This window comes from Hypanus sabinus, chromosome 13 (genome assembly GCF_030144855.1).
Source record: "Hypanus sabinus isolate sHypSab1 chromosome 13, sHypSab1.hap1, whole genome shotgun sequence".
Lineage (NCBI taxonomy): Eukaryota > Metazoa > Chordata > Chondrichthyes > Myliobatiformes > Dasyatidae > Hypanus > Hypanus sabinus.
Genome location: NC_082718.1, coordinates 90801969 through 90819244, shown reverse-complemented (window position 1 = coordinate 90819244; position 17276 = coordinate 90801969). Strand labels below are relative to the sequence as shown.

Here is a 17276-nt window from a genome sequence, read left to right as displayed (position 1 = left end):
TTTCAGTTACAGAGGCATTAATTGTTAGTTGACCAACCGCTGCCTTGATGAGAATAATCAAAATCTTGTTGTTACTATGTTGCGTGCCATGCATTTAGTGGACTAAAGAGTTAAATTTCAATGAAGAATTTTTGTTATTTAAAAACCTCCCTTTTATAAGTTTACTTATGAACTAATCAAGCTGTTTAAAATTACGGAAGGATTCCATTATATAAACAGAAAATCTTTTTCTATTGCAGTGGAGCCAGAAAACAAAGATTTTTTTCAATTACCATTGTCCAGCCAGGAATTAAATAGAGAAAAACATTTTTTTCCTCCCCAGAAATATTTCAGAAACTGAATTTTTTCCTCTGTTTCTAATTTCTTTACTTTCTTTCCTTTCATGCAAACTTAATTCATAATTTTGTACTCTTCATTGTTTTCCTTTGGATTACATCATTTTCTGACAATTCTTTTTCAGTTTATCATTTGTATATTCACAATTTCTGTTGCTTTTTAATAATTTTTCTATTTTATTGATTTTTAAAAATTTGTAATGTTTTCTCAGATTTCCTTTCCTTCGAAGTATCTTCTTCCACTAGGAGTGTAGTTGGTGAGATTTCTATCTTTATTTTGTACTCTGCAGTGAGTATGTTTGAATAGGATCTTCTCAGGAAACAGCAATATTCCATTATGTTGCACCCGAATTTCACATCAGGAGTTTGTAAATCTTGACAGATAACTTCTGTTGTGACAACAGGATTGAGATTTTTTTAAAAAGGCAGGGAAAAATTGTCGCTATCCTGATGAATTATCTTCCTCACTTATGGACAAGGACAAACCAATATAATAGCTTCCAAGTTTTTTAATTACTTTGAAGGCGAGTTAATAACTATAGTTATAAATACCATGCTTCAAATATTATAATGGGGGAATTGGAGAGAAATCTAATAATAGTTAACAACGTGTACAAGTATGATGGGCATTCTTAAATAAAAATTTAGAAGAGGGGAAAGGGGAAGTCCTTTTATATTTGTAATCTCTTGCCTCATCAGTTCTTTCTTTTAAAGACATTGCAAAAAGTACTTTGTCATCAGAATAAGGTTTATTATCACTAATGATGGAGGGTAAGAAACAGTTCCTGAATTGTTGAGTGTGGGTCTTCAGGTTTCTGTACCTCTGCCCTGATGGTAATAATGAGAAGAGGGCTCATCCCAGATGGTGAGAGCTCGTAATGATAGATGCCAACTCTGAGGCACTGCCTTTTGAAGATGTCCTCGATGGTGAGGTGGTTTGTATCTATAGTGGAGCTGGTTCATGCATTTAAATCTGTTTATTTGAAAGTGTATTCTCATGAGGGGTCATTAACCTGTAGTATGAATTTTTTTTCTGTCTCTACAAGTGTTGCATGGCCTGGATACTTCCAGCATTTTTAGTGTCAAGGTTATTTTTCTCCTGTTACGAATGGGGAGCAACTCTGATGGACAGAAGGGTACAGAATCACCAATGCCCTCCCCCCTTTTGAGAATCGCAAGATCGCTATTATTTCGGGTCTGATACCCAGGAAATGAGAGAGAGACACAGCATGTCAGTAATGAGAGACAACGCCAGAATACACAAGGTGGAATGTCTCCTATTGACAAAGAGAGAGATTACTGCTATTGTCTCTTGAAGGAGGAATTATGTATTGAGTACAGTACTATTCATTGAAACCCCTCAGGGGGCAGCCAGAGTGGTCTGGTTGAGGGATTGCATTATCCCAACCTGATTGACACCTGAGACCCCGTGAGTGGAGATAAAAGTTGGGTCTGGGAAACACCCCTCAGACGCACCAGGAGAGACGCTACGAGACTGGTGGGGGGCTTGTCCACCCTTGCCTGGGTGACGAGTCCTCCACGGAATGGTCTAGCTAAAGGACGGATACGGATCAAGCTCATACAAGGAAAGTCAGCAAGTTTTTCTCTCTCTCTCGCCAACAATTGCAACACAGTGATCAACAACGACTGCAGCCTTTATGAACTGAACTGAACTTTATATTTCCATCGGACAATTCATTATCCCCTAGACAACGATAGATCTTATTTCTTATTGATTCTTATTATACCCGCACTTTTAGGTTTAGTATTGATGACGTATATTATCTGTATATTTGCATTGATACTATTTTTGTGTATTTTTACTAATAAATACTGTTAAAAATAGTATCATCAGACTTCAAAGGCTACTCCTATCTTTGCTGGTAAGACACCCAGTTACGGGGTTTGTAACACTCCCGAGTATTGATATCTGGAGTGGAAAGCTTGAAATTTTCCATTTCTGTCATACAGCATCAGTAAAGACATATTTTCACAATTTTTTTGTACTTTGAATCAGCTATTAATGAATGTGTTTCTCTCCTCGCATTCTTTCCTATTTCTTAATTCCAAATTTGCATTATTCCAATAGCGAGCCATTGATTAAAATGAATCACATTTTTAAACTTTTTTATTGATCTTTTCTTTTCCAAGCACCAAATTTCTTACTGTTTATCCCACCTTTGAGAAGTCATGTATTTGTTGGGTGATTACTCCATTGGCACAAGTACTGTGTGCAGTTCTAGTCTCCATACTTCAAGGATATACTGGCTTTGGAGGCAGTGCAGAGGAGGTTAACCTATGAGGAGAGATTGAGTCACCTGGGACTACACTCTCTGGAGTTTAGAAGAATGAGAGGGGATCTTATAGAAACATACAAAATTTTGAAAGGGATAGATAAGATAAAAGTAGGAAAGTTGTTTCCATTGGTAGGTAAGTCCAGAACTAGGGGACATTGCCTCAAGATTCAGGGGTGAAGATTTAGGACGGAGATGAGGAGAAACTGTTTTTCCCAGAGAGTGGTGAATCCGGAATTCTCTGCCCAGGGAACAGTTGAGGCTTCTTCACTAAATATTTTTAAGAAACAGTTAGATAGGTTTTTACATAGTAAGGGAATTAAGGGTTATGGGGAAAAGGCAGGTAGATGGAGCTGAGTTTACAGATCAGCCATGATCCTACTGAATGGTGGGCAGGCTCAATGGACTGGATGGCCTACTCCTGCTCCTATTTCTTATGTTCAGGCAACATTTCTTCCTGCCAGAACCAAAGTTACACATGTCTCTGTATTCTTCAGCTGCAGCAGTTATCACAATTAGCTAGTCAGGGTTTTCCAACCTTTTTATGCCATGGACCTCTACGATTAACCAAGGGGTCCATGGACCTCTGAGCCAGGTCCTGTTCCAAGCTGGTGTTCAAACATTTGATTTTTTTTTCCACAGCAATAATTAGTAGGAATTCTGATTAGTTTGCTCTTTTCTACTCAGTGACACTTAACAATTAGGCCACCATCAGTGCCATAGCCATAGTTAGCTCAGCACGAACTTAGTCTAGTATCCTTTCTAAGTATTTGTTCTTGCCAAAGGGAATATGATGATGCTGGAAACTGAACTGATTATTTACGCAGTGATCACTAGGTGGAGGCAGTGCATTAACTTTTATTAAAAGTGCAATTTCATAAAAGTTCAGAGAATGGTTAGAGAATGTTTTCCTCCAGCTTTAACTCTAGTGATTTGATTGAGATTATTAGATCTATTACATGGTGATTGTGGAGATAAATCCTGCAAGATTAAATCCAGTGCAGAAGAAGATGACAATAATTCTATTGTAACCAAACTAAGGTGGGGAAATAGAATTTGGAAAAATATATGAATGTTGCTTACATTAAGTAATTTCCTGATAGATTTCAAAAATCTATTTAAAGTTCTATTGTTGTTGAGGCTTACATCATTATCAGGAATTACTTTGTGCTTCTGAGCGGATTGTGTTACAAATATGCAAAACCTCATTATATTTTGTTTACAGTATTTCTTGAGAATGTTAAAAGGGGGTTGTAAAGAGTTGTATATTGTATTTTCTGATATTTTAAAGGGAGTTTTCCTGAAATCAGGAAAGGTTGTGATAATTTACAATTTATTATGTATTTTTTTATCAATGTTCAGAAAATGCATATTCATCTTGAGGATGCATCATGAGAAGGGATATGGCAGTCCTTCGGGTAGTCTGCCACCTTTGGTGACACATTATATGTTTTCTCCCAAAGCTTAACCCATTTCTTTTCCACAAAAAAAAACACATAACAGACAAATAATTTCACCAACTGCACACTTTAGAGTTGCAAACAGAGATTCTCTAGAATCAGCTGTTTTTTTAAAAATGACTTTTTTTCCACAGCTCTGTTGTGGATTAGAATGAGGTACAAAGTCTTTAGGATAACAAGAAATGCTCTTATCCTTCACCTCCTCACTATCCAATCCATGATATTACAAACACTGTTGAAATGAAAATCGTGCATTGTAAAGTTAAATAAGTATTCTGGAGTTTCACTTGACTACCATTAAAACTGAACAATTCTCATAGTAAGAGTTTTGCTTGGATATCTGCAATTCAAAATTCATTTATTATTAAAGAATGTATATATTATACAACCTTGAGATTTGCTTGCTCATAGGTGGCCACAAAGCAAGAAACCCAAAAGATCCCAATTAAAGAAAAAAAAAGACCCACACTTGATATGCAGGAAAAAGAGAAATAAAATAAAAATCATGTATGTTATGTAGGACTAGATGTTAATATCCCTTATTTGCACTCCAGGGACATGCTGCCTAGACTCTGCGGGGTAGCCAAGTGAGTGGTGGCATCTTCTGGGTTATCAAGTGGGCGCCCTCTTTCCTCAGTGTTTCGCTGATAGGCCCACGACACCTCCAGAGGGTTCAGCAGTGAATCCTGGCGTCCTGGGCTCACCCCCTAGATGCCTTTCACTCACTTGGGGGCACAGATGGAATCCTTTCTCTTCATCCAGAGCCACTGACTACCATTTTCAGCAGCTCTGGAGAGGTCTTTGACTGCTTGTCGGTGTGTCTTCCCTCGCAGTCCCAACTCCTGGAGTAACCTTGATGTTGATGTGGCTTCAAATCCTCTGCAGCCAACTTTGACCGGTTGGACCCTTGTTTTCCAGCCATGTTGCTGCACATCGGCTGCAAGCTTAGCGTACCTCAGCTTCTTGCGCTCGTAGGCCTCCGCCAGTGCATCCCCCAGGGCACTGTAAGCTCGATGATGTAAATGAGATGCCGACCATATTACAAGGTCTGGCCTGAGGTTGGTTTCTGTGATTTCAGTTGGGAAGCAGAGCCTCTGGCCTAAGTCTGCCACCATCTTCCAATCACGTGCCCCGCTGAGCCGCCTGGTGTCTGGTCTTGATGTGGCCTAGCTGCCCGGTGTCTGGTCTTGATGTGGTCTAGCCACCCGGTGTCTGGTCTTTATGTGGGGAGTCTGGCTTGACCCTCACCTTCTGGACAAATGCTGTTAACAGCCAGCGGGATGAAATGGGAGGGAAAGCATTGATGCTCGTCTGCCAACTCCTCAGCACTGCTGCAAGATACCGCAGCACCTGGTTGTGCCACCAGGTGTATTGACCTTGAGTGAGGCTGGTCTTGCAGCCCACCAGAATGTGTTTTAGTGTTGCTGAAGTCGGGCAGAGGGAACATGAGGGGTCCTCTCCATACCTCTGGCTGAAATTCCTGGGAGACGGCAAGACGTCGTAGGCAGCCCTGATGGTGAAGCTCGCTCTGAATGTCTCCATCTCCCACAGCTCTTTTCAGGAGATCTTTCTTTTCTCCACTCCCTCCCATCTCATCCATTGCCCTAGCCTTGCCTGAGCGAGGGCCTTTGCTCACCTTGCCGCCGCCGCCGCCTCCTGCTGACGTATCTCCTGTGTCTCTGAGACGGAGCAGCCTTGTTCCAGGCTGGTGTACTGTCCCCAAGGCCAAGACCACTCCTCCCTTGCTGCACTTGGCCCACGATGTCCCCATGCTTGAGTGCCGTCTTTACTTGCTTGGTTGCTTCTGATGGAGTCCCATTTCCTCCCAGTGTCTAGGATGAGGGCAGCTTGTGCTACAAATGGATCATTCACCTCTGTTAACATCATCTCCAGTCTTACTTTGGCATACTTGTAATCCTCTGAAAGACTCGAAATGGGTAGCTGTAGGACTCCTTTGCCATAGAGCCCTATGCTGCTGAGGCACCTGGGAAGACCAAGCCACTTCCTTTCGTATGAGCTGATCAGTCTCTCCAGCTTCATACAGGGTTAGTGGCCACATGAGGCATGGAAGGAGCCCAAATTGCAGACACCAGAGCTACAACTTGCCAGGGAGTGTGGTTCTGTCGAGACCACTGACGGCATCCTTCCTGAGCTGATCTACCTGCTCTGTGTCTTTGAAGGATGCATTATACCACTGACCTAGGCTCTTTACAGGCTTCACGAAGACTATTGGAATCATCTCATCGCCCATGTGGAAGCGTTGGTCTACCAGCTTCCCCTTGACGATGGAGATGCTTCTGGACTTGCTCTGCTTGATGTTCAGCCGAACCTGCTTGAAGCTTTCTCAACAGGCATACAGTACAAGCCTTCATTGTGGTGAGTGTTGTGAGATTGCCCATATATGCTCTGATAGGCGGTAGCCTCAGGCAAGGTCTTATACGCTGTCCTCCAACCACCCATCGAGATGCTCTAATGATCACCTCTATGGTCATGGTGAAGGCTAGTGGGGAGATGGTACAACCGGTCATGATTCCTACTTCTGGATATTGCCACGCTGAGTTGTAGTCTGCTGTTGTCAAATATAGCTGCACATCCTGGAAGTAAGCCTTAGCGAGGCTTGTGAGGGCCACTGGGACCCTGAAGAAGTCGAAAGCAGCACAGAGGAGGTTATGAGGGACTGAGCCAAAGGTGTTGGCATGGTCCAGGAACGTCACGTGAAGATCTGTTCCTTCCTTGGCAACCTAGATCTGATGCCAGATGGTGCAAGCGTGTTCCAGACAGCCCGAGAAGCCCGAGATCCCTGCTTTCTGGATCGATATATCAATCAGATGGTTTCTTTGCAGGTATCTTGACAGCCTATGAGCCACCACGCTAAAGAAGATGTTGCCCTCGACGTTTAGGAGACTGATCTGGTGGAATTGGCTGATTGCTGATGAACCCTTTTCCTTTGGGATCAGGATTCCTCTGGCTCTCTGCCAGGATGTTGATATCTCCTGCTTCCACCATACCACCTTCATGAGCCTCCAGAGGAACCACAGGACAACTGGCGCATTTTTGTAGAGCCTGTATGGCACTCCATTGGGTCCTAGGGCTGATGTGACCCTTGTTCTATGCACAATTTTCTCCACCTCACTCCATCTAGGTGGGCTGATATCTAGTTGGTGTTCTGGTGGATGGATTGGTGGTATGTCAGGTGGGAGGGTGATCTCTTCGTGGCATCAGTTGTCTGTGTAGAACTTTTCCAGGTGTTTTTCCAGTTCTTTCTTTGACACTGAGAGACTTCCACTCTTCTCCTCTGTGAAGAGACCCTTCACAAATTTGAAGGGATCTTTATAGAAGCTAGTTCTTGACCACTCCTTCTTCCTGCTATTCCTTACCAGGTTCTCAGCTGTCCTCAGTGTCGCAAGCCTGCTCTAGATGTCTGCTTGCAACAGGTTTATGCCTTCCTTCTCCTCCTCTGTGGCCTTCCTCCATTGTTTCTTCAGCTGCCTCCTCTCTCTGACTAGATGATCTATTTCCTTCTGCCTCCTGGACTTAGTGGGGATCATCGGTGTAGTTTTCTTCCTCTCTAGCACTCCAAAACGTTCTGCTCCATAGCTAGAGATTAATTCCTCCATTTTTTCCAACTGCTTCATGGTGGTACCTCTGAGCATCTCTAAGATGTTGCAGAGGTCAGCATTGACCTCCTCCCACATTGCCTTCTCACAGGATTTTGGCCACTTGCTCAACAGCTTTCGCCTCGGATCTTCTTTTCCATTGCAGAATGTAATGGGCTGGGTTCGGGTTGCTCTCCTGTTCCTTGCTCTTACTCCGCTGGGACAGGGGCAGGGGTATTGATGTAACAAAGACAATGCAAACAATTGAAGTGAATAACAACAGCAGCATTCTGAACCAAAATTGCTCACAGTTCTCACAGATAAGCACAATCTTCCATTAAATGAAGGTTTCAATAATGGACATCAAGATTCAAAGAGCATTTTCTGATACCAAATCACCAATTTTACTTGTAGTTTTATCCCAGTTCAAAGTCTCTATTCAGTACACAGACCTCCTTTGTATTCTGAGTGTTGGTGAACAAAGAAAACCTGAATATGCTAAAGTTTTGTGTCCTTAAATGGTACTATTTTGGGTGAACAAAGGGAATGTATGTGTTAGGATAACTAAGGTAGCATAGGTGACACAATATCTTTTGATGTTAATAGAATCATATAGTAGAAAAAAATAGTTTGTCGAGTCCATGTACCCATTTACACAAAGCTTACACACTGATTCCTGTAAGACTAGTGTGAACTAACAGCTTCATACAATTTTAACTTTAAACTTCATGTGTTCAGAAAATAGCTACCTCTGAATAATTTAAATATTCTACTTAATTCTTTAAAATATGTACAATTTAAATAATTATAATCCGCTATAAAAATAAATGAGATTCCTAGTATAAGATTTAATTGCTTGTGCATTTGCAAATTGAAAACAATTCATTGGCCAAGATACAGAATTATTGTTATTCTGGGAGGCAAAGTCATAATGTTTTATTTATTGAGTTTTTTTTCTTTCACAATTAGGATTGTGTGCAGTTAAACCAGTACAAGTTAAAAGATGAAATTGGAAAGGTAAGCATCAACAAATGGGTACTAGTGTAAAATAATTATAAATAAGTTTCCACTTTTAACTTTCAAACTGTTACCTATGATAGAGCAGCTACTTGAGCATTCCAATGCTGCAGTTAGAGACCAAGAATGAGGAGTTAGTCTTTATGACATGCCTTCAGATCCAATCCACTAATAATAATGTTCAAAGTCAAAGAATTGTATTTGATCCTTTAATAAGCAACTAGCAAAACAAACAATCTTTGTTATAAATCTAGTGATATTAAACATAATTAAACTTAAGCCAAGTTACACATACTTAAGCAAAATTAAGTAGTCAACAAAAAGACATCATACCCAGCTGTATCTAGCTCTAACTGCCTATTGACAAAGCATGATTACATAACTAAACTCTGCTTTTATTACACCCCAACCCACATGACTAACTACCATAATAAATGTACTACACCAAATACAATACAGCTAGAAAACTGATACATGGCTCCGACATATGGAATTGGATGTTTCTATTTGAATATTGGAGACAAAGTTGTTTTGTAAAAAGCCTACATGTTAAAAGTTTTGATAATCTATCCAACAATGCAATAGTTCTTTCACTTTCAAGAACTTTGTTATAAAACAAGAATACATTGGCAAATTCAAGCTCTTTAGCAAAGAAAATATCTCCCTCCAAGGCACTTTGTAAGATGTCCTGCCCTATGACACCATGCAAACTGTACTGAGCAACATGAGTTTGCAAAATGTAACTGAGATCTAATGCTAGAATTTATTTTCTAATTACACTTGCATCAATAATCATATGTTGTAAGTGACTTACAATCAATTCTATTGTTATTTTTATCAAAATACTAATTTGCTGATAGTAAATTTATTTCATGACTAAGACAGCTTTTGGAAATATGCTTCTAATTTGTGAATTATACAATTTGTCTTCTGAAAGTATTTGTTTTTTATGTAGGGTTCCTATGGAGTTGTCAAACTGGCATATAATGAAGATGATAACACCTACTATGTACGTGTTGGGGTGCAGTATTTCTTGTTATATGTTTTTATGTTGATAAACATAACCTAAATAAATGTAATTATTTTCTCACAAATGTGAGCCATTTAACATTGGCTAGATGCAGTCTCTGCATCTGGATAAACCTTGTCCAGAGGAGTCAGTGGAATTCAAAGCCTCACAAAATGGAGCAGCCTGCAGGTGGCAGTCATCCCTTTAATAGACGAATCTGTGATCCTGCTCCTGATAGACATTTTAAAAGATTAAAAATGGTAATATATTTAAAACATACTTTACTGTTATAAATTAATTAAAATATTAATGCACTAATATTGTGAAAAGAACCATTGCCTGTACTTTTTCCATGCAGGTTGATGAACCCATTCAGATGTATAGGGTTGTTCCAGAACATTAATTATGACTGACATAAAGCTGAGGGCAGGCTCCTCAGCTGGAAATATTTGTTCCCTGCCACTGAGTTCAGCAGCAGATCTGGTGGTCAGATGCTCTAATGCTTCCTAATTTCTGTGCTACAATATCTAGGCTGGGAAATTAAGCTTACACTAACTGACTTGGAGCAGTTTATAGATGTTGCTCATCTGAACTGCTAACAAAATCTAAGTAGGCTTCAGTTCAGTAACATAATTGCCCCAAAAGCATGCTTTGTAGTAAGTATTCATTATTTCATTCTGACAGACAAATAAAATAGTTGTTTTGATTTGATCGTGTTTGTTTTCTTAAAGTTTATTAAAGATCTTCAAAATGAAATAATTTATTGCATTTTTAATATTTTAAGTATGCCTGTATAGGTATAATAAAAAAGTTTGTCAGCTTTGACACCTGGTAAAGCTCAAGCTGATCTTGGTCATCCAACAAAATGCCTTTCAGGCCTGGATCATAATCGGTTTTGTATCAGGATATCTGACATTGTCCAGGTCTTGTTTATAGAGTTCAGGAAGTTTTGGGCCAGCAAGCCAGACCCTCCACATGTGGATATTGTCAGGATAGGAATATAACAAAGATGAAAATAATTGGTTTATCATTTAATCCAGTAAATATTGCTGCATGTTTTCATATTATTTCTGAAATTCAAGATTAATGTTTTTGTCTTGCTCTCTAAGAATGAAATATGAGTTAAAAGATTCACTAATAATTTTCTTGTTAGGCAATGAAAGTCCTTTCTAAAAAGAAGTTAATAAAGCAAGCTGGATTTCCTCGTAAGTAACCTGTTTGCTTTTAAAATGTAGTAATGTTTCCACAATCAATGAAATTAGAAAATGTAATGCACTGTCTGACCCAACGAATTTTCCATATCAGCAGTGTGGAAACGGAACTACCTTTCATCCCATTTTATCCCATCTTTATTCAGTATTTCAGATACTTTCTCTTTTTTTTGTAATTTATTTTTTTTATTGAAGTTCATCATCAAACAAACATTTCCATAAGATGTATTTCAGATATTGTACATATATATCATATAGTCATATATGCCACAAATCTCCACATAATATTTATCTGAGGTATACACTTATAGAAAAGAGAAAAAAGAAAGAACAAGCAAAAGAAGAAAACTATGTACGAGTAGGGAGTGATCTTTTTTCCCCCAACATATTCATTGGTTTGTGAGGATAAAATCAGGCCTATGAGGCATTATGTAGTTAAACCATTTTTCTCAGTATGAATCAAATTGTTCCAGCTTATGATTAACAGATGCTGTTATCTTCTCTATTTTCTAAATGTCCATTGTAATTTCCATTCATGCATTTAAAGTTGGGCTCTCCTGTGATAACCATTTCCTAGTAAGAGTCTTTTTACCAGCCACCAACAGTATATTCATTAAATATTTATCTCTTTTCAACCATTCTTCAGGTATATACCCAAAATATATGGTCTTACTCTCTAAGGGTATTTCACACTTACAGATGTCTTGTAGGGCATTGTGTATCCCCCTCCAATAGTTTTTGATAACAGGGCAGTCCCAAAAAATATGATAATGATTTGCATTTTGATTTCCACAATTTCTCCAGCAAACAGGGAGGTTACTATCATAATGGGACATCTGAGAGGGTGTAATAAAATATCTTATCAAGTTTTTCTATCCAAACTCCCTCCATTTCTGTGAACTAGTACACTTCCATTGATACCTCCATATTATTGTCCATTCTTCCTCAGATATAATTATCCCTCCTTCCTTTTCCCATTTTGTTTTAATGTATGAAGTCGAATGTGTTTTAAGATTTGACAACCCCTTATACATGCTTGAAATGATTTTACTACTATTATCTGAATTATACACTTTTCTAAATAGCTCTATCAAGCATGTACTTGCCTTAGTTACATTTTGAAGCGTCCTATTAACATATTGTCGCATCTGTAACTACCGATAAAAATCTTGTTTTTCTAATAAGTGTTTCTCTTTAAGCATTTCAAAACTGAACAGTGTTCCTTCTTTCATTACGTTGCCAAGTTCTGTTATTCCTTTAGCTGTCCAGTCCTTAAGTCTAGCATACAGTTTATTCGGCGTAAAATCCGAGTCATATGCACACCATTTAAGAATTGCAATATCTCCTTCTAGATTATATTCTTTTATAGTAGTTTTCCATATTTTAAGAGTTAATTTCACCCATGGGTTATCAATAGTATTTATGTACGTTTGCAGGTTGTTATCAGCCAAAATTGCTTGTATGAGGATGGGAAGTACCCGCTCCTCAATGTTTTTCCATTGAGTGTCATATGATGGGTTGCACCAACATATCACAGCTCTCAACTATGCTGCAAAATAATAGTCTCTATGCAAAGTTTTGAGATAAACTGTAGGCCTTTTACCCTGCCAAATATACCTTGATAGCATCTTGTTCCATTCATTGAAATGATTTTGATTAATCTCTATTGGTAGGGTCTGAAAGAGATATAACAGTCTGGGCAGTATATCCATTTTAATAGACTCAATTCTTGAACTGAGACTAAAAAAAGGAATCAGGTTCCATCTTGACATATCTTCCTTAATTTTTTATATATAAAGGCTGATAATTGCATTCTGATAATTTTGCCAAATCTTTTGGCATTATGATGCCCAAATATTTGAAAGACTCTGTTTGCCATGCCCAGGGATATCTACTTTCAATTTCTCTTGGTGGGCTATAGTTATATGAAAGTAATTGGGTTTTATCTATGTTGATCTTGTTATCCTGATAATTGACCATATTGTTCAAAGGATTGCATCAATTTAAGTAAAGAGTATGTTGGTTGCCCTAGATAAATCAGAATGTCATCCCCGTAACAAGTCAATTTATGCTCTGTCCCTTTAATAGTAATTCCCCTAATATCTTCATTTTGTCTGATGTATTGAGCTAATGGTTCCAGATATAATGCAAAGAGTAGCGGTGACCATGCCCAACCTTGTCTCGTGCCCCTTTCAAGGGTAAGACTATTTGATAAATATCGATTGATTTTAATCCTAGCAGTAGGGTTGGCATATAGTGTCTGAATAGTTTTAATAATTGTGTCTTGGAAACCAAATCTATGTGAAGCTCTAAAGAAAATTCCAATTAACTGAATCAAATGCCTTTTCAGCATCCAAACTTAACACTATTGCTTTGATTTTATTTTTTTTGTACATGATCCATAATGTGAATTGTCCGTCTTATATTGTCTTGTGTTTGGCGTTGTTGTATAAAGCCTGTCTGATCGTTACATATCAGTATGGGTAGAAACTCTTCTAATCGTTTGGCCATGATGGAGGTAAATAATCTATAATCTACATTAAGAACGGATATTGGTCTAAATGACCCACATCAAATACTTTCTCAATGGAGTATTTTGCAAGTCTTGAAATCCTTTGAGAAAATTGTCTATTGATTTGTCCCAAATGTATTTTATGTTTTCTTTCTGTAATTCTAATGCTATCAGTTTGTTGCTATCTGTCCTATCTCTTAATTATTTTCAACACCTTTATCAAAACAAATACTTTTTTCGGTTTGCAAATAAAGTTGATACTCTTTGCTATACTGAGTGTTAGAATACAGATTCTATGGCAATTTAACACAAAGGGCATGAACTTTAGATCATGTTGAAACGTGCGAATGTTTTACCCCACATGAAAGAAGGGGAAACCTGTTGGTTCCCATGTAAACAATGGAAATGTGGGGACAGTTGTTTGATAATGCCTTTTATACTTTGATCATGAACCTTAGGGGGAAAGAGAAGAAATAATGTTAATCATTTATATTATGTATAAAGGTAATTTTGTGCTCCCAAGATTGACTTATGTGAAGATGTGACAAAGTACTTTGAAGGTAGAGAGGTTGGTGTGATACATATAGATTTTAGTAAGGCATTGGATAGAGTTCTCCATGGTAAGTTCGTTCAGAAAGTCCGGAAGCATGAGATCCAGGGCAACTTGCTTGTGTGGATACAGCATTGGCTTGCCATAAAAAGGCAGAGGGTGGTTGTAGATAGACCATATTCTGTATGGAGTTCAGTGGCCAATGGTGCTTTACTTTTTCAGATTAGGCTTGGACAAGGAATTGAAAGGGTGGGTTAGTAAGTTTGCAGATGACATGAAGGTTGGCGGTGTGGATAGTGTGTAAGGTTGTTGTAAGTTGCATTGGGACATTGGCAGGGTGCAGAGCTCAGCAAAGTAGCAGATGAAGTTCAACCTGGAAAAGTGTACAATTGATTTGCTTCAGAAAGTCAAATTTGAAGGCAGAATAGAGGGTGAATGACAGGATTCTTAGTAGTGTGGAGGACCAGAGGGATCTTGGGGTGTGTAATGTTTTGTAACTCTAGGAACTAATTGAAAATAAAACACAGGAACCAGGATACTTAGCTACTTATTTTTTGTTTTCCCTTTGTTTTTTTAGTAAGGTACACGCATATGACATGGTGACATAATGGGATATGCCATTTATGTACTACTTACATATAATTATGTAAGCAGAGAATGCTTAAAAAATATACTGTATTTACAATATTGCTCAAATATTACTGAAATGTTAAATTAGCTACACTCCTCCCTACTTAGCTATAAACCAACTCAAGAAAGAATGCATCTTAGCACAAATATATAACATATTACTCTCAAGTCACTATATAGACATCACAGCCTGGTATCTTTTAAACTTTTGCATTCAAGGCTAAAGATTTAATCACTGTGGAGGATTTCTTACTCTTCCGGGAAAATATATTTCCTGACCCGTGGGGGAGGGGGGTGGCAGGGTGGTGGTGGTCTCTCTGCTTGGCAGGTGAGACTTGTAGCTATGAAACAACCTCAGGTTCTGGGACCTCCTCTGTGGTGAGGAGCTCTTTTGAATAATTCCTTTTAGGATTTCACAAACTGAACTATCTCTCAGTGCACCATTAAGTCCATCACTGAACTGACATTGCTTGGACAATTTAATCAATTCAGCCACATAAGCTCAAGTGGGCTCCCCATCCATTTCATTCGCTTATGAAATCTAAAGCATTCTGCAATTAACAGTAATTTTGGTTTTAAATGTTCCTGTGTTAATGATATCAGCAAAGCTAATTTAGAATAGTTTGGATAGAGTAATTAAACTTCTAAACAAACTGTATGTTTTTCCACCCATTGCACTCAGCTGCGCTGGCACCCATTTGTCATCAACTATTTCATTTGTTACGAAATACATCCCAATTCGTTCATTATACATCATTTAGTTATCTGTTATGCAATCAGATGCATCTGTCTTTCTGAGTAGCCAGCCATTTCTCCTTTTTAAAAATTTATTATTATTATTATCATCCCGTACTCACTCCTTAAGAATCCATGGCTATGCTCGTTGCTTGTTTGTTTAGTCCATTTTCTGTCTTTTTTAAACTTGAACGTCTCTCTCACTCCCCTTGTAAAGAAAAACCTGCTGCGCTTCAACAGTAGGTAGTCGTCTTGAGTTCATTTTAGAACTTCCTCATCACCACAGTTATGTTTTATAACTCCAGGAAGTAATTGAAAGAAAAACACAGGAGCTAGGATACATACGTTCTTATTTTTGTTTTAGTGAGGCACTCACGTACAACATGCTGGTGTAGTGATAGACAGCATTCACGTACTTCTTACATATACCCCATAATGAATTATGTAACCAAACAAAAGAATGCTTGTTCAAACTATATATTCACAATATCACTCAAATATTAATACACTACAGGACCGCATCCTTAGATCCCACAAAGTTGCTAGGCAAGTTGATAGGGTTGTTAAAGCTTATGGTGTTTTGGCCTTCATTAGTTGGGGAATTGAATTCAAGAGCCACAAGGTAATGTTGCAGCTGCATTAAACCCTGGTTAGATCACACTTGGAGTATTGTGTTCATTTCTGGTCGCCTCATTATAGGTAGGATGTGGAAGCTATAGAGTGGGTAAGAGGAGATTTACCAGGATGCTGCCCAGTCTAAACAGCATGTCTTATAAAGATAGGTTGAAGGAGCAAAGAAGGACAAAAGGAGACTTGATAGAGGTGTATAAGGTAAGAGGCATAGATTGAATAGATGCCTGAAGACTTTTTCCCAGAGAAGAAATAGCTAATATCAGGGGATATATTTAAGGTGATTGGAGGGAAGTAAAGGGGAGATGTCAGAGGTACTTTTTTTTTTAAACACAGAATGTATTGGGTTCATGAAAAATCCTGCCAGGGATGATGGTATAGGCAGATATATTAGGGGCTTTAAGAAACTTGTATAGGCACATGGATGATAGAAAAATAGAGGGTATGTAGGAAGGAAGGGATAGATTGATCTTAGACTAGGTTAAAAGGTCAGCACAACATTGTGGGCTAAAAGGCTTGTACTCTAATGTTCTATGTTTAATGATGTCCAGTGTTAAATTTTCAAAAGTATGCTTCAAACAGTACTGCTGTGGGTTTCACATCTCAAAATTGTATCTGTTAGGCAGGATTAAATGTCATTGACCTTTATGCTCCACTGTCAGCATACTTTTGGCTTTTGAATCTGAATATTTTAGTGAAGAAGCTTGCAATATATCAGGCATTGGATGCTGATATATCTGACTTGGTGTTGCACTGCTACACTGGCCACTGAATCTAGCAATGGCTTTGGTTTTCTGTGAGCTGAAGACTCAGTAAGATTAGTTATTTTTTAATGTTTATTTTCTCAATATTTTAATCTATTTTGTCAGTTTTTAAATGTTTGAAAATCAAAGATGTTTATAGTGTTGTAAGAAGTCAATGAAGATCATAATACTGGGTGATGGGGCATTTCATTCCAGAACCAGCTGCCCAGTTGCCACTTATGGCCCACTGCATCACACAGTGTCCTTCAAGTGGAAGCCCCCAGCACAGCCCTATCTATAGATACCATGATACAGTAGAAACCAAGTGCAGGCAGTTGTTGGATTGACCATTTGCAAGGGAGCTCCCTCATTTGAACCCTCAAAAGTAGTTTGTTTTTTTTTTAGTTTGGAACAAAAGCATACTTGTCATTTTACTTCTATCATCATTGGACATGTGAACAGCTTTTTAAAGTAGTGGTTATCTTGTGTTGAAGTACAAATTGTGTGGAAGACGACTTAAGCACAGATACTTTAAGTATGTGGCTACCAAGAAA

At 38.4% G+C, this 17276-nt stretch overlaps 1 protein-coding gene across 5 annotated transcripts in view; it reads left to right on the top strand.

The window, feature by feature from the left end:
- LOC132404122 (calcium/calmodulin-dependent protein kinase kinase 2-like) overlaps window positions 1-17276 on the top strand; it is a 90445-nt gene that overhangs the window by 17679 nt on the left and 55490 nt on the right. For all 5 annotated transcript variants that reach the window (XM_059988175.1, XM_059988174.1, XM_059988176.1 and 2 more), the window contains exons 3-5: window positions 8655-8702; window positions 9658-9711; window positions 10865-10916. In XM_059988175.1, the coding sequence (XP_059844158.1) occupies window positions 8655-8702; window positions 9658-9711; window positions 10865-10916 (154 nt within the window). The remainder of the gene's footprint in view (window positions 1-8654; window positions 8703-9657; window positions 9712-10864; window positions 10917-17276) is intronic.